General features: G+C 39.7%; 3 protein-coding genes across 3 annotated transcripts; 1 reads left to right on the top strand and 2 right to left on the bottom strand.

The window, feature by feature from the left end:
- Positions 1–6,311: 6,311 nt before the first annotated feature.
- Positions 6,312–8,450, bottom strand: LOC103960198 (mannan endo-1,4-beta-mannosidase 6-like). Its single transcript, XM_009372625.3, has 6 exons — positions 8,169–8,450; positions 7,800–8,082; positions 7,524–7,718; positions 7,255–7,377; positions 6,953–7,164; positions 6,312–6,864 (listed from the first exon to the last, which is right to left on the bottom strand). Exons 1-6 carry the CDS (start codon positions 8,345–8,347, stop codon positions 6,429–6,431), a joined length of 1,428 nt encoding a protein of 475 aa, XP_009370900.1. The 5' UTR covers positions 8,348–8,450; the 3' UTR covers positions 6,312–6,428.
- A 2,622-nt stretch (positions 8,451–11,072) lies between these two features.
- Positions 11,073–14,399, top strand: LOC103960197 (receptor-like protein kinase FERONIA). The gene is made up of 2 exons (XM_009372624.3): positions 11,073–11,301; positions 11,413–14,399. Exon 2 carries the CDS (start codon positions 11,524–11,526, stop codon positions 14,200–14,202), a length of 2,679 nt encoding a protein of 892 aa, XP_009370899.2. The 5' UTR covers positions 11,073–11,301; positions 11,413–11,523; the 3' UTR covers positions 14,203–14,399.
- Positions 14,400–17,915: 3,516 nt separating this feature from the next.
- Positions 17,916–20,983, bottom strand: LOC103960196 (thioredoxin H-type-like). The gene is made up of 5 exons (XM_009372623.2): positions 20,829–20,983; positions 20,164–20,230; positions 19,506–19,628; positions 18,433–18,555; positions 17,916–18,244 (listed from the first exon to the last, which is right to left on the bottom strand). Exons 2-5 carry the CDS (start codon positions 20,182–20,184, stop codon positions 18,092–18,094), a joined length of 420 nt encoding a protein of 139 aa, XP_009370898.1. The 5' UTR covers positions 20,185–20,230; positions 20,829–20,983; the 3' UTR covers positions 17,916–18,091.
- Between the last annotated feature and the right edge of the window lie 137 nt (positions 20,984–21,120).

Consider the following 21,120-nt stretch of genomic DNA (forward strand, 5'->3'; position numbering starts at 1 on the left):
GGCCAAAGGAAAGGGTACCCTTCAAGTAGCGGAGAAGACGCTTGAGCGCCTGCCGGTGAGTCTCGGAAGGAGAATGCATGAATTGAGAGAGCTTATTGACTGTGAAGGAGATGTCAGGGCGTGTAAGGCTGTGGTATTGAAGTCCACCAACAAGATAACGGTAGGGAGTGGGATCCGTTGGGGAGGAGCCATCATGGAGCATGAGTGAGTGAGTGGTGGAGAGAGGCGTACTGACAGCCTTTGCACCATCCATCTTGGCATTGACAAGAAGATCATGAATGTACTTGTGCTGAGAGAGAAATAGGCCAGTGGCTGTGGGAAGGACTTCAACACCAAGAAAGTAATGTAGGGAGCCCAGGTCTTTGACGGAGAACCGAGTTACCAACAGGTGAATGAACTTTGCTACAAGTGAGGAATCGTGTCCTGTAATAAGAAGATCATCAACATAAACCAAAAAATAAATTACAGCAGTCCCATTTTTCAAGAGAAAGAGTGAGGCATCAGAGATGGCATTGACAAAGCCATAGGAGAGCAGAAATGAGTGTAATTCCTTGTACCATGCCCGGGGAGCCTGTTTGAGGCCATAGAGGGCTTTCCTCAATTTACACACATGAGATGGATGATTAGAGTCAACAAAACCAGGTGGTTGGACCATATAGACATTTTCACGGAGTGTGCCATGAAGGAAAGCATTGTTGACGTCCAACTGACGAATTGGCCACTCATTAGTCACGGCAAGATGCAAAACAATGCGTATGGTAGTAGGTTTGATCACCGAACTGAAAGTATCTGAAAAATCAACACCAGGACGTTGGTGAAAACCCTTGGCAACTAAGCGTGCCTTGTACCTGTCAATAGTGCCATCAGGATGCCGTTTGATGCGAAACACCCACTTACAACCAATAAGATTTTGAGAGGGAAGGGAAGGAACGAGCTCTCATGTACCATTGCGAATTAACGCATTGAACTCATTGAACATTGCTTGTCGCCAAAGGGGATCCTTGACAGCCTGAGAGACACATGTCGGTTCAACTGAGGAGAGAATGGGATGTTTAGTAGCAGTCATAGCATACCGAGGATTGGGTTTGTGGATACCGGCTTTGGCACGGGTGATCATGGAATGATCGGGGAGCACATGAGGTACGGGGGGGGGGGTTGGGGGAGGTTGGGTTAGAGGATGGAAAGGTGACAACAGTCCTATGAGGGTTTCTAGTGTATGTACGAATGGGGTTGTTGGGAGGAGGTTGCTGAACGTGATCAGTTTGGGTTGAAGAATGTGGTACGGTGAATATAGGTGCGGTAGAGGTAGGGACCAATGCTTGGCGATTGGGTGACGGTTCTGAGACAGGGACAGATTCTAATGATGATGATGTTGTGACGTGTGATGGCAGTGAAGAAGAAACAACCGACTCAACAGGCCTAGTGGGTAAGTGGACAGGAACATGAGTAACTGGAGAAAGAGAAGAGACCCAAGTGTGAGAGTTATCAACCGTGACATGGGGAGTGGAGGAAGGAAGGTTAGCAAGAGGAAAAGTGGACTCATCGAATTGAACATGCCGAGAGATAAAAAGTTTGTGGGAGGAAAGATCAAGACAATGAAACGCACTTTGATTGGATGAGTAACCAAGGAAGAGACATGGGCGGGAACGAGGGAGTAATTTATTGGAATTGTAAGGACGTAACCAAGGAAAACACAAGCACCCAAATGTACGAAGACGGGAGTAGTTAGGTTGTTCATCAAAGAGTTGAGTGAATGGGGAGAGATTATTAAGAATCGGAGTGGGCATACGGTTGATAAGATAGGTAGCTGTTTTAAAGGCATAAGACCAATAGGTGAGAGGTAAAGAAGCTTGATGAAGAAGTGTGAGACCAGTTTCAACAATATGACGATGTCGTCGTTCGGCGACTCCATTGTGTTGAGGAGTGTGAGGTGGTGTAAGGAGATGGGTGATGCCATTGGATGAGAGAAAATGTTGGAGTTTGATAAATTCGCCCCCACCATCAGTGTATAACCTAGTGATTTTTCTTTTGAAGTAATTTTCAACAAGTGCTTTGAAGGTGACAAAAGTGGAAAACACATCAGATTTCTTTTTGAGAGGGTAGAGCCATATATATTTTGTAAAATGATCAACAAAGATAACATAGTAAGAAAAACCATCAATTGAAGAGTATGGAGCAGGGCCCCAAACATCACTATAAATGAGGTCTAATGCACCATGACTGGTGAGAGACGAAGTACCAAACGGGAGACGATGGCTTTTATTACATAGACATGAATGACAAACAGACTTGAACAACTTGGAAGACACATTAATGGAAGACATACGAAGGACTTGTTGGAGAGTTTGATGGCTGGGGTGACCAAGAGGACGATGCCAGAGGTTGGGAGAGACCACCACACCCACCATGGCTTGTGGTTGATGAAATGATTTACGAGACCACTCGTACACATCATCCTTATTCGGGCCTCGAAGAAGAACCGCCCCCGTGCTCAGATCTTTGACATGGAAGAAATCAGGAAAAAGTTCAATAGAGGTATTATTTTGTTTATTAAATTTAGAGATAGAAATAATGTCTTTTTTTCATAGAAGGAACACATAGAACGTTTGATAAGCTGAAAGATTGGGAGGATGAGGAGGGTAAAGTGGTTGAACCGACATGTGTGATACCCAAACCTGAACCATTACCAATAATTATTTCATCAGGACCATCATATATGGCTGTACCAGAGAGAGTGTTAACATTGGAGGTAACATGGTGAGAGGCACCAGAATCAAGCAACCATGTTGGAGAAGAGGTGGACCGGCCATGGGTGGTAGGATTGGCCACGAGCGGACTGGAAGGTCCAGATTGGAGTTGAGGGCAGCGTTTGGCACTATGACCTTGAGTGCCACACCATTGACAGAAACCACGATAACCTGTGTTGTTCATGTTGGTAGAGCGGCGACCATTGTCGGTGAAGGATTGTTGGATGGGCTTGTAGGAACCACGAGAATTGGTAGCAATGGAAGATGTGTGGGGGTGCTCAAAGGAACTACGAGAAGGATTGCGAGAGAGAAAGGACCCACGGTTGGAGTTGGAGTGGTGAGAGCGGAAGCCACGATTTGAGGTGTGGAAGCGAGATGTCTAAGTGACATTGGCAGTGATCACTGGGGGTACAACAATGGTATCATCACGCTTGAGAGCAGCTTCATGTTCAACCAGTTTGTCATGCAGGTTTTCAAAAGAGATTGAGGTGTCGCGGGAACGAACTACCGCAGCAATTTCCTTGAAGTCCGAGCCAACACCATTAAGAATGTAGAGGAGGAGATCATCATCAGAGAGGGGGACATCAATGATGGCAAGCTCGTCTGCAATAATGCGGACTTCTTGTAGATACTCAGAGACAGGCTTGTTCTCACGACGCAGGAGAGTAAGGCGTTCTTTGAGACCAAGAACGCGGGCACGGGCTTTGCTAGCAAAGAGATGAAGAAGCTTGTCCCAAGCCTCCTTGGATGTCTTGGCAGAGGCAATAAGGGAGATGACCTGCGGGGAGACGGAAGCAAGAATCGCATGAAGGAAGAGTTGATCTTGCCGAATCCAAAAGGTGCGAAGCACGGTTTGAGTGGTTGATGGGCAGAGATGAGAACCATCCACATAACCCATGAGGTCGTAACCATAAAAAAGGGCGTTGAACTGAGCACGCCAGGATGGGTAATTGGTGGGTGTGAGTTTCACAGGTAATTGGGCTGTAGCATTTATGGTGATCAAGGTGGGAGTAGTGGAGTTGAGGTCTGGTAGAAGGTTGGTTGTAGTGGCGTCAGTGGCCATGGATGAAGACAGGAAAGAGAGGGATCAGAAAAAAAAATAAATTGCTCGTTGGAGTTTTTGGGCTCGTGATACCATATAGAATTGATATGTTTTGTTGGTTTGCATTCTGATAAGCTAAGTTGTTTTATATACATCTTACACACACACACACAATAAACTAATGTTGTAAAGGTGGCGTGCTTGCTGTCCATGCTGCAACACATCAGAGCACATGAGCTGTACCATATGGTAATCTGCTGTCAGGGAATGTTGCAGTGCTTGCTGTCCAGGTTGTATTCCACTTGTGCAGTTGATGGAGCAGATTGTGTTGTTGATGAACTGATCTCCTTTGATGTAGGAGATTCCTTAACAATACCATCCTTAAGGTCTTCAGCAGGCTTAAAGAATTTCAATTCAGAGATAAAAACGGTTAAATATGACTTGAATAAATGGAAGGACTACACTCGGTTGAGACCTGACCTGTCACTTCTTGATCTCGATTCGGGTAGAGGCTGGGATCTGGCCACAAAACTTGTTTCCGAGAGAGGTTCTCTTCGAATGAGGCGTTTATCAGCGGCCGCTGCTCTGAGGCATCCTTATTTCTTGTTAGCTGGTGACCAGGCAGCTGCAGTTCTTTCAAAACTAAGTTTGACCAAATAGTGAACTACTTCCAAGATCTAAGTACATGAATTTGCCTCAGTAATTGTAGTTAGTTTATTACTTCTCGAGACGTGGCAATATCTGATTTTCTTTCCCTCTCCTTTTGCTACAACAACTCAAGAATGGAGAGGGTCACAGATATGCAAGGGGTTGCCTGCTCAGTATATGAATGCTGTCATTTTTGCAACGAGTGAGCTAAGCTCTTCGCTTCCAGTTTACCATGCCATCGAATGCAAATTAGAGTTCTATAAATGTTTTCCGTCACCGATGATACTATAGCAGAGGAGGTTTACACACATATCCCCCAAACCCCACTTTGTTAATCCACTTGAAATTTATTACTACTCTCCCTATGAAAGAGCTCATTTAGTCCATGAACAAATAAATAACAATAAATTGTTCATGATCAACTCAAAAATTACAGCTTGTAAGTCCTTTCCATGTGATCATGAAGAGCTTAAAACATGTTATACTAACTTCTTGACACAACGAAAACATAAACGAATGCAGCTAGACAAACACATGAACATCTTCCAAGGAATCATAAGTGCAGCAAGTGACCCCAGAACGGCTAGTCCCTTGCACCAGTAGCGCATTGCTGATGGAGAAGATCCGAGCAGCCATTGTGGTTCCTGTGGTATAAGCACACCAGTTGCCGGGAAGACGTCACCTTGAATCCCAATTTTAAGGTGGAAGCTGAAAAACATTAGCCATACCTGCAAGCGGTACCAAAGGCAGGCTTGTGAAAAGTGAAACGTTATTGCACAACCTGCGATGAGAGCTATTTCGTAAAGCTTCCCTTTCAGAGACCTTGCCATGATCCACCAGGTCAAGAAAACTCAAGAATATACTCGTTATCTGATAAGAGATTTGGCCGCAGAGAATACCGACAAGAGAAGAACATCGGATGTCGGTACCAGGTGAACAAACCTAGTCCGGCACGATTGATTGATATGACTGATGGCATAAGTAAACAACAACAACAACAAAGCCTTATCCCACTAAGTGGGATCGGCTATATAAATTCTAGAATGCCACTGCATTCGGTTTTGTGTCATGTCGTCCGTTAGATCCAAATAATCCAAGTTTTTTCTTAGAGTCTATTTCCAAGTCTTTCTAGGTCTTCCTCTATCCATTTGGCCATCAGCCTCTGTCTGATAATCACATTTTCTAACTAGAGCGTCTGTAGGTGTTCGTTTCACATGTCCAAACCACCTTAACCGATTTTCTCTTATCTTATCTTTAATTTCGGCTACTCCTAATTTACCTCGGAAATCCTCGTCCCTAATCTTGTCCTTTCTCGTAACCCACATATCCAATAAAACATTCTCATCTCCGCTACACTCATTTTGTGTAAGTGTTGATGCTTCACCGTCCAACATTCCGTGCCAAAAAGCATTGTTGGCCTTATTGTCGTCTTATAAAATTTTACCTTGAGCTTTGGTGGTGTACGACGGTCGCACAACACACCCAATGCAGTCTTCCACTCCATCCATCGAGCTTGTACTCTATGATTGAGGTCTCCATCCAATTCTCCGTTCTTTTGCAAGATATATCAAGGCGTGTAAATAATGCTTTTGACTAGCCTTAACATGGGCCTTGTAGTAGCTTTTGAGCGTTGGATGGGTGAAGAACTCATGGCATTTAAGTAAACAACTACATTTAATACATCATATGGTTAATGGACGGCAGCAAATTATAAGTTGTCAAGTTAGTTAGCTACTAATTTAGTTTACTTCGTTAGTTTTCAATTGGTAGATTGCATCGAAAAGGTGCCAATTTCCGGTCAGTCATGTAGATTGCATAGAAATGTTGATTTTCTTCATCCATGAACAAGGTGTTAAGATTTGACGAACAAATCATATCGATAACATAATTTTCATTTATTTAATTCAGCGAGTCAATCTTCGTTGTTTTCGTACACAAAAGATCACAGAATACATGTCAACGAAGAAATGACAATTCAAAGCATATAGCATTTACAGTTCATCATAACGTAGTAAGAATCCCTCTATTGGATGCTTCTTCTTACAGCCCCACCGGCATTTCCAAGAACATCGAGAGTTGAATAGGGCAAGTCTTGTGGAGTGAAGGGTTATGATGTTTGCTGTTGAAGGAGATTTTGACAGAACAATCGCATAACCGTCGTCCATGTAGTCGGTTCCATCTGGGAAGAGCTGCCACAAAAGACTCCCACCTCCACTCCCTCCTTTCCTAGTAGAATTCAGGATGGTCTTGTACACTGTGCTGAGAAGGGTGTCTCTAAATGATGAATTGTAGCCGGGGTCGTTCGAAGATATGCCAAACTCTGAAAACATCACCGGCATTCCAAGATACTTTTCTGCATCCTCAATGTGGGCTTCCATCCATGACTTGGTAAATTGGAGATGCACGTCAGAGATTGATTGTGATATCCTTCGTCGATGAATTTATAAAACTTCAATCAGAAATTGAATACTCGAATTATTGTTAGGAACTTAGACAATTTAGTTTCGAAAGTTACCAAGAGTCTGCATAAATGTGAACAGAAGCAAAATCGACACCCAAAGCCTGGTGGTTCCTTATGAAATCAGTTCCAACTTGTTGAGCATATGTATTTGGATTGAACTGAACTCGAGCAGGTGCTGAGGGACCGTAAAATCCTTCCAGTCCAATCTCTACCAAGTGTTTTGGATCAACGCTCTTAACATAAACTGCCATTTCTTGTATCCAATCCTAGAAGACAAAACATTCCTTCAACTACAAGAAAATGATATATTCCGATAAAACAAAGATACACGGTCATATTTGTTGAAGAGCATAAACCTGCAGTTTATTGCCCGAAGGATCTGAGGTGCATCGAGGCTCGTTCATTAGTTCCCAAGCGAAAACTGTGGGATCGTCCTTGTAAGTTCTGTTTGTGAGTGTATTAACTCTATTAAGCACCGTCTACAACAACAAAGTATAACAACGAATACGCATCAAGGAAATATCCAAAATATATAATCACAACAAACTTAATTAACAGGTAAATTAAGCACAATACCGACGATTGTAAGATGATCAAGGCTTGTAAATAATGCTTTTCGACTTGCCTTAACATGGGCCTTGTAGTAGCTTTTGAGTGTTGGATGAGTGAAGAAGTCATCATCAGAAGTCAAATTCAGACCAGCTGCTTTTCCCCATTTAACGTATTGTGCTTTTCCACCATACGCATCCCAGTTGTTGGTTAAAGATAATATGAGTCTGATCTTGTATTTCCTTGCCTCACTTAGCACAAAATCCAAAGCCTGCAACTCATCGTACAAAATTCACTTAGAATTCGGAGAGTAACTCGAAGCATTGAACAAACAAGTGGTTAGGGACTTTGCCTTGAAAACTTCTTCATCATAAACTGATGGCGATTTCTGAAGAGCTCGCCACTGGCCATCGTTGAAAGCCCAAGTCCTGCAAACAGTTAGTCCTACCAAAGATGCCTGTTTGAACAAATCAGTGACTTTTCCCCTTGTGGATTGATCAGCAGAAAACACCATCAACCAGTAAGTGTTGAATCCATTCACATAGAAAGGTTGATCATTCACCACAAATTGGTTCCCTTTCTTCTGCACCAACTGCCACGCATCATCTTCCGTTCCATCATTTAGCTCTTCAACCCTACACAATTAGGAACATGTATACTTAAGCATTATGCACATAAAATAAAACTGAAAGTAAAAAATAAAAAAGATACTCAATCTTACGGGGACCAATCATTTGTGCTTGGATATGCTAAATGATCTTCGACGTTCTCCACCACTGTTTCCAATTGCTCAAATCCACTGGCATCAAAGAAAGTAGAGCTACAATGGCTGATGAAAATGATAAAAATGGTCACCAAAACAATGTTCTGTGTCGTCATTTTTCTTTTGGGGCCACCCATGACATGGATTTGAACTTGCAAGACAATGCATGTTCTTTCAGGCAACGTATTTATACATATGGATCAGATGATGTCTACACATGATCACATTTCAAACTTTGAAGGGAAGGCAAAACAAACTGCTTCTTGACTCCACAATGTATACTGTTTCAAGTGTAGGAGTAAAGTTGCAGCTAGGCAGTATCAATCCCGAAAGCACTTTCAGTTGGGTCCTACGACAAGGTGGGATGAGCAGTAACAAAATTAACATAGTTATAAAAACTGAAAATTTGAGATGACAAGATTAATGCGTCTGATGAGCGAAAAACAGACCTTTTAGAAGATAATGTTAAACCGATAATCCGATGTTTTTATGTGAAGTTAGATAGTGTGTTGCTTTCAGTTTCAGCTCAGATGTCTTGATCATCATTACATCTGATGGAGTAGAGTGCATCTGATCATCTAGAGAAACCCTAGAAAGCTAGAACTAGATTGGTTCTATATATGCATAAAAAACAAAGTTCAGAGAGAAAGAAAAAAGGAAAGATGGCTGATTTACCTTTTTTTCTGCAAAACCTGGTTATTTTCTTACCAGCTCATGAAGGAATGCATGTATTTGTGTCGGTTGCAGTGCATCGTGAAGGTAATTAGCTTTTCTTTTCCCTTTTCTTTTTTCCTTTAGAAACTCTGTGACTGCACGTATTAATATTCAGTACCACAAGGATTGCGGAGTGCTGTTGGAGTGTCTTGGCCACAAGACCGCTGTTTGGTCTAGCTCTAGGGTTAAGTTTTTCTTTTCGTGTTGTGGTTGCATGGGTTTTGTGCCCCATTTTCTAACCCAAAGAAAAATGCAGATAGTCCTACTTGTGTATTTTAACACTTTTATGCCCACGAAGTGGTTATTACCCAAACAACCAAAGGGTCATCGGAGACACTATCAATAACTTTTCCGGCCGCCACTGTTCAACTGACCACCTTGGCCCATGGTAGATCCGCCATTCCAGACCACGGGTCGAATCTACGTTTGTAACTTTGTTTTTTTGGTCTAATTGTATATTGTCTTAATTCTCTCTCCTACAATTACAAAAGTAGGTCGGTCTTGATCATGGTCAGTCCGACGTTAAAAGATCAAAAAGATCACCAAAACCAGCTTGCGTTGATTCATGAATATCAATGACCTTCCCCAGCTTGTGTTGGTTGAAATTCTTTGTCGACTTCCTTTTAAATCCGCTTTTCAATGCATGTGTGTGTCCAAACGTTGGTCTACTCTCATCTCCAGTCCGTATTATGTCCGTCGCCGACGCGACGTACTATAATCATTTCGAATGATACAGACTACAGATAGAAGGAGGGAGTTTTTTTTTCAATGGTCAAGCATTTTTAGTTGGGAGAGTTTGGGTCACCATGCCGGTGTTCATCACAATATGATGTTGTGTTTGTGACGGAAAACGTGCTTTACCACTGCTGATCCCTTCGTGGCCATCCCTTTTTGGTCTCGATTAATTTGTTTTCTTTGGTACAAACACTTTCATTATATCGTTCATTGAATCATTGGTCGTTTGTTCGATAAATTTTATATTTTTTTTTGTCAATCCCAACATCACTTCTACTCTTATCATATTTTTTATATCACATTTGTTTCATTTTTATAATAAAAGTGATGTCTACCAATATATAAAGGTCTCATCTCTATTATAAATGCAGTACAAATGTATGAAAAATATAATAGAAGTAGCATTTTTGTTATTATTTATCGTTTATGTGTGTGTATGTGTTTTTGAAAATTTCCTTGTCCTTTCACTTGTTAGTGCTTGCCATGCATGCGTCTCATGAGAGTGGGGAAGGTCTTCGTTGAAGGCATACGTGGTTCGCAGTGCACTCACAAGTGAGTGACATCTTTAGCATTTGGGTCTCATCCAAAATTTTAGAGAGATAAGACTATAGCGCGACACATGAGGGGAGAGATTGTCACCAAAAAAAAAAAATTAGTTGTAATTTTAATGTTATTATGATCGTATCTCAAATTAATTACACAGTCGTGTGAAAATTTTAAAACGCATTTCATTGCATAATTATCTAAAAATATCACCACAATCTATAAGTGTTTTTCTACATTGGGCAGAGAACGCGAAAACAAGACTTGAATGCAACACACGAAGAGACTGGAATAATTCATTGCATTTGGTATCAACCTATGTGAGTGTGTTCCCACATAAAGTAGTTTCGTTCAAACCAAGAGAGAAGCACATGATTTATCCACTCATTTTTATTTTTAATACACTTTTTAATTTTCGGCCGTTTGATTAGATGAATTGAAGAAGATTAAATGATAGAAATTAACAACGGGTGTGTGGATAACACATCCCTCTTTTTATACTTAAAATTTTGCAATCACATATTAATTAGGGAAATTTCTATTCATGAATTTCATATATCCATTTTTATTTCCTACATACTTTTGTTAATTTTTTTTTTCATTGATCGTTTTCAATTTTTTTGATCTGATGACCGAATTGAAAGACGTGTGTGAAAAACAAAGTGTGTCTGGATAGCACTACTCCTGATCATTTGTAGTAATCCCAACCAACGGTCCTGATACAGAAGCCACCCACTAAGCTATGGATGAATAATGAATCCAAATCCCAAAGCTATAAGCCTAAAGGGCCCCACTTAAAACGCGTATCCCTCCTGTAACCACTCCCTTACTGATCTGTCCTCCAGTAACCAATCAAAAGCACTTTCTACCGCCACTGACTCTGAGCTGGGGATGGCATCGCTTTGTAAATACCCAGCAACCTAATGGGCCATTGCAAACCAAAGCTCGGCACCCTGCAAGTCAAACAGCTAGTAGTAAATAGCAAGTGAGCCATTATTACCAGCTTCTGTGAGTTAGGTTTCTGCTCCTTTCCCAAATCGCCGATCCACGGAGCTCTCCCGAAACCCGAGGCTTTCTCCGGCGTTTTTTCTCCGGCAAGGTAAACCAAAACTCTCACCTTCTTCCAGCTGTTTTGTTTGCTGAAAAGCTTAAGATGTTCAGTCCAATTCCGTCACTTTGATAAATTTCAGCTCGATTTCTGAATTTTCAGTGGATTTCCCGATCTCGGTTATCGGAAAAGCATAGATCTTGATCTGTTTCAGTAGTTTTCTTCTGCTGGGTACACTTTTTTGTGCTGGGTATATTCAAATCCGAAGAGGGTATGATTATGAACACTGCTGGGTTTATAGCTGTGTTCATCTTTGTATTTCTTTCAATCCATCTTGTTTTTGCTGCTAATTATGTCCCATCTGATAAAATCTTCCTAAATTGCGGCGGTCCTGCCGAAACGACGGATTCCAATGGCGTGAAATGGACATCGGATGTGGGATCTAAGTTCGCATCCGGTGGAAATTCCTCCACCACTTCCCCCGCCGCCACTCAGGATCCTGCAGTCCCTGAAGTTCCCTTCATGACTGCGAGGGTCTTCCGCTCCCAATTCACCTACAAATTCCCAGTTGCATCCGGTCGAAAATTCATCCGTCTTTACTTTTACCCTGCTTCCTATGCCGGGCTTAATGCCTCCAATGCTGTTTTTACTGTCACTGCTCAGTCCTATACTATTCTGAAGAACTTCAGTGTTGCTCAGACAACTGAGGCTCTGGATTATGTTTTTATTACTAAGGAGTTTATTGTCAATGTCGAGGGTGAGACGTTGGCCGTTTCGTTTACACCCTCTTCCAGGGTTGCGAATGCATTTGCATTTGTGAATGGGATTGAGATTGTGTCAATGCCTGATATTTACAGTGCCACTGATGGTACTACCATGATTGTCGGTCAATCGACTCCTTTCTACATTGATAATAGCACTGCTCTTGAGAATGTTTATCGGATAAATGTGGGTGGGAATGATATCTCGCCGCCAGATGATACGGGTCTGTTTAGGTCCTGGTACGATGACACTCAGTATCTCTTAGGGGCAGCATATGGGGTTCCTGAAACTGCTGATCCAAACATGACGATTAGTTACCCTCCAGGCATGCCTACATATATTGCACCAGAGGATGTCTATTCCACTGCCAGATCAATGGGGCCAAATCAAAGAATCAACCTCAATTACAATTTGACTTGGATTTTCTCAATCGACTCTGGATTCTCGTACCTGGTTAGGCTACATTTCTGTGAGGTTGCCCAAAATATAACCAAGGTTAATCAACGAGTGTTTGATATCTTTCTCAACAATCAAACTGCTATGGCTGGAGCTGATGTTGTTGCCTGGGCCCAAGGCAATGGAATTCCAGTGTACAAGGATTATGTGGTGTTTGTTCCGAATGGGACTCCACAGGTGGATCTTTGGCTTCAACTGCATCCAGACACTTCTGATTTGCCAAATTACTATGATTCGATTCTCAATGGAATTGAGATATTCAAGATTAATGATACAACCGGTAACCTTGGAGGGCCTAATCCTCTTCCTCTTCCTAAGCAGGATACCATTGATCCAACCAAAGCTAGACCATCATTAGGTCATGGCAAGCGAAAGAGTGGTCAAACAGCAATTATTGCTGGGGGAGTTGGTGGTGGAATTGCCTTAGCCCTCGTCCTTGGTTTCTTGGCTATTTGTGTGTCACACCACCGCAGACAAGGGAAGGACGCAAGTTCAAGTGATGGTCCATCTGGCTGGCTTCCTCTTTCTTTATATGGAAATTCACACTCAGCAGGTTCTGCAAAGACAAACACAACAGGAAGTTACACTTCCTCCCTTCCTTCAAACCTTTGTCGACATTTCTCGTTTGCTGAGATCAAATCTGCCACCAACAACTTTGATGAGGCTCTACTCCTCGGGGTTGGAGGTTTTGGAAAGGTTTACAAGGGTGAAATTGATGGTGGAACAACCCAAGTAGCAATCAAGCGTGGAAGCGCACTCTCTGACCAAGGTGTGCATGAATTCCAAACTGAGATTGAAATGCTTTCGAAACTTCGCCATCGTCATCTTGTTTCTCTGATTGGCTACTGTGAAGAGAACTGTGAAATGATCCTTGTTTATGATTACATGGCTTATGGAACCCTGCGTGAGCATCTGTACAAGACTCAAAAGCCCCCTCTACCCTGGAAGCAAAGGCTTGAGATTTGTATTGGAGCTGCTCGCGGTTTGCACTATCTTCACACTGGTGCCAAGCACACAATCATTCACCGAGATGTGAAGACAACCAATATTCTTTTAGACGAGAAGTGGGTTGCAAAGGTTTCAGATTTTGGGCTGTCAAAAACAGGTCCTACATTGGACAACACGCATGTCAGCACTGTCGTGAAAGGTAGCTTTGGATATTTGGATCCAGAGTACTTCAGGCGGCAACAACTGACCGAAAAATCTGATGTCTACTCTTTTGGGGTTGTTCTCTTCGAAATCTTATGTGCTCGCCCAGCCTTGAACCCAACGCTTCCAAAGGAGCAAGTGAGCTTAGCAGAGTGGGCTGCACATTGCCACAAGAAAGGCATTCTTGAGCACATCCTTGACCCTCATCTCAAGGGCAAGATAACACCAGAATGCTTCAAGAAGTTTGCTGAGACAGCAATGAAATGCGTGTCGGACCAAAGCATCGACAGGCCATCAATGGGAGATGTGCTCTGGAACCTCGAGTTCGCCTTGCAGCTACAGGAGAGTGCAGAAGAGAGTGGCGAGGGTATCGGCGGAGGAATGGACATCGGAGAAGAGCCTTTCATGGACAATAAAGGGAAGAAGGAACGCGAAGCAATGCCCCGCTACGATGGTAATGTAACAGACTCAAGGAGCACTGGAATGAGCATGAGCATAGGCGGCCGGAGCCTGGCCAGCGACGACTCCGACGGATTGACGCCAAGTGCCGTGTTCTCACAAATCATGAACCCTAAAGGACGTTAGGGTCGAAAACACGGCTCATCTCTCAATCAAATCAGGCAATGAAGTTTGCTGTTTTACTTTGTTCCACTTTCCATTCATTAAGTTAATGTTCTTCTCTAATATTATTTTGAAGTCATCTGATATGATTTGATCGTGTTTAGTTGTAATTTTGTATCTATAATTACATGAAGAGTTTGAGAATATGTTTTATTACTTCATATTTCTTTTGTCCGTTTCGACCAACTAGCCTAATTCACATTTCCGCTGCCATGCACTTCGGATCGCGTTATAAAATCAGATCAATTCATGATTCATGTATGTCTGCCGTTGTCGAGGACCATAGCATGTGAGTGGGGGACCATGTTTGGATTTAATGCAAGACAGACGACATTTAATTTGTTTAGTTAGGCCCTGTACATAAAGGGATTCTTAGTTTTTGGGGAAAAAAGAAAATAAAGAATTGGTGTGGGGCTCACTTCACATCGAATTTCAATGATCTTAATTGTTTATTATTTTGTTAGTATCGATTCATAAATTATCGTTGCAAAAATTCAATTCAATTCGAAACAATTTGCTTATTTAATTATCGAGATCAAATTTCATTGTTTCTTATATAACAAAGTATTCGTTTATTTCTTTGAACCCAATTAGATGTCTTAAATACTTTTTGATTTGATTAATATTTTGCAAGAATAATCTATGAGGTACAACTTAAAAAATAAACGATTCGAATCATTAAAGTTTGATGCATGAACCTCAGAACTAATTCATATTTGTATAGCCTTTTCTTAAAGGCTTCCTTTAGTTAGGTATGAATAGGTAGACTTATAGGAGAAACTCGAATATTTTGAGCTGGCTAGCCTGCCTTATTAGGATTGTGACTTTTTCCACGCGCTCCTTTTGGGTTGTGACAGAAAATCATCAATAGATTTTAAAAGTCGTTGTCTTTCTTAACCTAACTTAATTATGTATAATCTAGTCACGACAGATTGTGCTGGGGTACGTTTCGGTATACAAGGGCGGACACATTATGCAACCAAGGCGGTTTCAAGATCATCCAGAGCCCCAAACAAGCATATAAAGGTCTTTGGAGACTTTTTGAATGTTGTGTATGAGGATCTTTTGTGACCACTATGTGTTTTGATGCAATGCATGTAGCATATCTCGTAGTACTCAGCAAGTTGTATCGACACACTTGACAAAGTTCTCGATAACGTTCATCAGATTACTTCGGTAAATGTCGAACGCCAAGTGAGACGGCGCCATCTTGTCCAACGCAACGATATGACCCTCTATTATCTTATGTGCAACATGGTTCAAGTTCGTTTGACAACAAGAAGCCCACCAAGTGATCGATGAAATGTAATAAACTGAAATTTGTTTGCGCGTTTCACATTATGTTTTTAATCATAAAACTTAGACTTTTAACATTGGGACCCCCAGAGTTTAAATCCTTAATCCGCCATTGTCGGTATACCAAGTGTAATAATATAATTGGTTGCAAAATTGAAAAACAAAAATGAAAAATTCAATCAATTGTATTATGACACTTGGTACTGAACCGTGTCCCCGGCACATTGAAATTTCTTCTTTCTACCTCTCGAGATATTCTTTGGTATGACCCATGCGATTTATACGCTAAGACTAAATTCATCCCATTTTATATCACATGAATTAGTGGCACTGTAAATTTTCATTTTTAGGTCTACGACATTATTATGTTGAGTGGAGAGAAAATGTTTGAGATACTAAAGAATTAAGATTCAGAAATGTTTGCCTACAGGAATTTGTTGATGATGTCTGTTGGTGTTCGATGTTTGTATTGAGAAATTCTTCAGTGTAATTGTAAAATCATCATAATGCAACAATGTTACATTACACTTACATAATCACTAGCCTTCATGCATGCGTTCATGTGCATGCAGAAGACATTTTTTGAATCACGGCATGCTACGCATGATTTACACGTTTTAAATGTATTTATATGCGTAAATTGACAAAAGGAAAGTCAAATATTTGAAGTAAATGAATAATCTTAGGGTATGTTTACATATCCGTAATCGAAATGAAAATGTGGAATTGAATTCTGATTACGGAGTACTCCGGTATTTACTAAACATAGAGGAATCAAAAAAGCAATAGGGCCCACACAAATTTTGGAATTCAATTCCTTGTATTGGTGGAATTGGATTCACTAGATATATGTGGTAATCCAATTCCTGCTTGTTTGGACAATCGGAATGATACTTTTGTTCCCTTTATGCCTTCACTTACTTTTTTTATTTCCAAGACTATTCTTTATAAACCCTTTAAAGAATATAAAATATTTGATTTGGGACAAGAGCATTTTAGTAATCATACTGGTTTATATTCCGATTATGTTGAATTAGTAAACAGCTTTTATGGAATTCTATTCTGATTCCAGAATATTTACGTAAACAGCTTCAACAGGAATCCGATTCTAACTTCTCATTATTCCAACTCCTCCTCAATTCAATTCCTTCTATTTTCATTACCGTTACGTAAACACGTCATTATATTATGCTAGAAGAAACCCCTCATAAACTAATTAAAGCAGCTGAATTCATATAATAAAATCAGTCTCTGTAGAATTTACATTAAAAATAGAGAAAATCATATTTAATCAACAATTAATTGAATCACATTATTAATAACTCATTGTGAGGGTAAGCCTAGCTTCTCCCCCTTAGTGTAGATAATATCGTTTGTTAAAAGAAAAAAAAAATCATTGGACAACTAATTTAATCATATAATTATATGTGCACAAACTATTTTTTTTATAACCAGCATTACACGTATTTTGAGATGTTTTGAACGTGATTAAAATAGAGAAAATAATATTTAATAAACATCTGATTGAATCATATTATTGTTAGTCTATTGCAAGGTTAAGCCTACCTCATCCCCTTAGCGTAGATAATATAGTTTGTTAAAAAAAACCATTTGATAATTAATTTAATCACATTATTATCCGTATGCGAAACATCTTTTTTATATCCTGCATTATACGTCTATTAAGATATACTGTTCGTGTATTTTGATGATATGACCGTTCATACTGAATTACTCCTAACTCTGTAAGATTGCCCACCTACTTGTTCAACGACAAAATTATTAAAAAGTAAATTTACAAAATTACCTTTGCATTATTTTATGCATTCTTCTTTGCTGCTTTTGATTTTTTTGGCTGAAGGGCATTCTGGTCCTAATCATTTTTGTCGAAGCCGTGACCCCAAATTGGGGCTCTGGCTTTATATATGAAGGATATTATGACACGTGTTTCATTATTAATGCTAACTTTATATCGGGCCATATTATAGCACATGCCTCTGTGACATGACAATGATTTCCGTCTAAGTTAACGATCGGCACACGGAGTTAAAGAGAAAACATATGGGTCCATACAAATTTGTGGAGAGGAGATTATACCACTTGGACTATTTTGAAACTTCATGGCTGTTGGACCTATTATTGCATTGCACTTTCAGCATAACACAATCACGAAAATTTTGCTCAAAAAGTAACAACAAAACATTTTCCTACCAGATAGAGTCAGCTATATGAATCTTAGAACGTCATTGTAATCGGTTCTATATCACGTTTTTCGTTTGATTCAAGTACCCTAAGTCTTTTCTTAGAGTCTCTTCCAAAGTCTTCTTAGGTCTTCCTCTATCCCTTCGTCCTTGAGCCTTTGAAAATTTTGCTCAAAAGAATAAACTGAAAAATTTTAAATCGAAAATTGTTCATACGATTGTTCGTATTTACAATCCAAAACCAGCTTACAAAAAAAAAAAAAAAAAACAATTTCACGCCAAACATATCCACCAACTCGCGAGATGTAAAAGGAGGTATTGAACAATCTTGCAAAACATAGAAACCACTATCGTAGTTATTTTTCACACACTGGAATTGAATCTACAACAGCAACTATCTTCTTCTGCAACTCTGGCTTGTTGGCGCCAACTAGCTTGTCGATTTGTTGCCCATCCCGAAGGAAGAAGAAAGTGGGAGTGGCTTTGATGTCCCATGAAGTGCTGAAGTCCTGCACCATACAAAACCCAAGTGTAAACGAGCATCAATCCACTGGAAACATCACTTATTGTTTTGCATAATTATAATGTTATGGCGGAACCCCGAGTACATTAATGAGTAATTTGATTAACAAGAAGAGGATAACTTGCATGCAATAGCACTAATACGATTACACTAACATAACTAGTTGCAACTTACAGTCAACTCATCAACGTCAACCAAAAGGAACATCAGAGAAGGGTATTGCTCGGATAACTCGCGGTAGAGTGGTGCAATCATTTTGCAAGGACCACACCATGTTGCACTGAAGTTTGCAATCACCTGTTGGACGTACCAATTTCAATTAGATAAAGAGCTAGAAAAGAAAGCTAACAAGTCATTCAACATAAAACTTGCCTACTAAGCACATAATATACTTCTAAACGAGGATCCAAGACAATGAATGTGGAAACAACATCCAACGCAACCTGAATTCCGAGCAATAGTAACCATATTGCATAACAATGTCAATGACCTATGATGAATGTCTATTTGGAGACAAGCTGCAGAGAGAACTTGTTTGCTGATGCATTTATATCGACACATTCTTAACAAATGATCTATTACTACTAGAGACAAGTACAACCTCACAAACTGGGAATACATAGTCTCATACACAACGCAATCTTCTAAAATTCTTTAAAGCCTGTTATAAAGGAGCCAGGATTAATGCAACAGATTGTGCTCCAGGTCAAATTATGATGAAACAAGTTCCTGTATACTAGCATCTTTTCATCAGGGGAAGACGTCATTGGGAGGTTTTCTGAATCAAAACTTCAAAGAAAATGATCTCTTACTATCAATTAGAAGAACTACTCTTTTGCTATTCCACCCATTGTGTTGGTTTAAATTCTTTGCTATTTTTCCTTGGTCGCCAAAGCTTAAATTTGACAGCCTGAATAGGACACTCAATGTTTCAGTAGATAAGAGAATCTATAGAGATTTGATAAGCATACTGTTCTTCCCAATTTTATATCTCAAAACGTGCAGCTTTGCGTAGGATCCCACCCAAGGTCATGGGACTTGTATCTTTTTTCATGAGTCCCGGTTTAGGTTTTATCACTAACCACAAAAGTCTTAATGATTACCAGATTTTAAATGTAGTAACTCGTTACCAATAGAAAACTACTGAATTAGGTTCAGCCGAAGTATATTAAATATTTGACAATGAAGTATCAGATATGATTCAACATAGTATATTTCTCTTGAAAAGAAAGAGTGATTAAACTTACAATTTTGCCGTCCCTTTTTGCTTCTTCCATCTTTTGATCCCAAATTTCCGTAGTGGTGATGAGGTGCACATTGGCACCAGCAAACTCAAGTTTATCTTCAGAATCGTCTTCTTTAGTTTTAGGCTACAAGTATCATGAAAGTTATAACTTGCAGATTACAGAAGAAAACACACAACAAATAAACACTAAAGTGGAATACAAGAAAGCTCAACATTATCAACGAAACACCCAATTAATGAGAACATCAATCATACAGTGATAATTTCTTCTTGGCAGGCTGCAGACATAAAACATTAAAGGCTAAACGCAGAAGGAAGAATATAGACTTCTACTGCATGAATCGAACCAGTTATCTATCAACTTCGTAAGCTTGAACAGGTGATACAGACTTGTCCTAATCCGGCTAGGAAGATATTCTATTACCACATTCAATACCAAGCCATTCTTAGGAAGATAAATAATTAAAGGGAACCTTAATGAAAAGCTTCTGATACTGTTCACTTTAACAAAAAAAAAAAAAAACTACATATTTTACACTAAAAAATCAATCCTAGTACTATTCACTTTACCCTTTATTTTGCTCTTATCGTTAAAACTCAAAGTTTTCAAGCTATTTTCAATAGTTTTCCTATAATTTAAAACGAAAGAAACTGCCAACCTTACTCCCGCAAGCTCCCATCTTGATGTCCAACACCAAACTAATTACAGAGCAGCTCGCTGAAAGCCTAAACATCCACCAATTTCATTAGGACAAATGCAAATGCTTGCCATAATATTCGTCGGCAAAGAAGAACATCGAAAGATAACACATGACAGATCGATTGATCGAAATAATCAATCTCATTAGCACAAAAGGTGTACTACTTCCGCTAATTCAATTAGTCCGAAAGCATCGAAAAAAAAAACATTTTAATCACTTTAACAAGCATTATCCAAGTGATTATGCTCAAGTCATCATTTGAACTAGCATTATCCAAGTGATTATGCCCAGTAAATACAGCTGAAATATCAAGAGATAAGGCAAGTATCAAAATTTAAACACCCAAAATATAAAAAACCAAAATTGGAACATTTTATCAGTATAAATTCATACCCAGAATCCAATATTTTGAAATTCGAAGGGAAAACATATATTAAAAACAAATTAAATTTGCAATCCATATAAAGAAAAAATAATCAATTTCATCGCTAATAAACATTGGCTTGCAAGAATTTACACATTTCTAAATTGAGAAATTCCAATAATAAATTGATATACATAAATACATATATACATAAATACATATATACACACATATGCGCGACAATATAATCAGAAATTACCTTCAGAAGATCGAATTGCTGAAATTGTAATACGAATCGAGTCGGCTGTAATTTGACAGAGAGATTGTGACAGAGATAAAGAGGGTAAGGATACAAACCAAAACGCGCGTTTTAGAATACAAACAATTTTTCAGGGAGAAATATGGTATGAACTTTTCTAGAAGAAGAAGGTAATCAATCAATCTAACAGCGTTAACAGTAAACTGAGGAGCATCGTGTTTTTTTTTTTAACTTTTCCGTCGGTGCAAGTTAATTTGTTAATTCCATTTTTATGGAATTTAGACCCCTTTAA

The sequence above is a fragment of a genome, unplaced genomic scaffold, assembly GCF_019419815.1.
Source record: "Pyrus x bretschneideri cultivar Hongxiangsu unplaced genomic scaffold, Pyrus_bretschneideri_v1 Contig11, whole genome shotgun sequence".
Classification (NCBI taxonomy): Eukaryota; Viridiplantae; Streptophyta; class Magnoliopsida; order Rosales; family Rosaceae; genus Pyrus; species Pyrus x bretschneideri.

Bases quoted from the DNA above. Each gene is read 5' to 3' on its own strand.
- LOC103960198 (XM_009372625.3), bottom strand. From the start codon at position 8,347: ATGGGTGGCCCCAAAAGAAAAATGACGACACAGAACATTGTTTTGGTG. The intron at 8,083-8,168 runs GTAAGATTGAGT...CTAATTGTGTAG, and splicing joins AGCACAAATGATTGGTCCCC to GGTTGAAGAGCTAAATGATG. The intron at 7,719-7,799 runs GCAAAGTCCCTA...GATGAGTTGCAG, and splicing joins ATGATGAAGAAGTTTTCAAG to GCTTTGGATTTTGTGCTAAG.
- LOC103960196 (XM_009372623.2), bottom strand. From the start codon at position 20,184: ATGGGAGCTTGCGGGAGTAAG. The intron at 19,629-20,163 runs GTTGGCAGTTTC...TGATACTTGTAG, and splicing joins TGGGAGCTTGCGGGAGTAAG to CCTAAAACTAAAGAAGACGA. The intron at 18,245-18,432 runs GTAAGTTGCAAC...TGTATGGTGCAG, and splicing joins TTGACGTTGATGAGTTGACT to GACTTCAGCACTTCATGGGA.
- LOC103960197 (XM_009372624.3), top strand. From the start codon at position 11,524: ATGATTATGAACACTGCTGGGTTTATAGCTGTGTTCATCTTTGTATTT.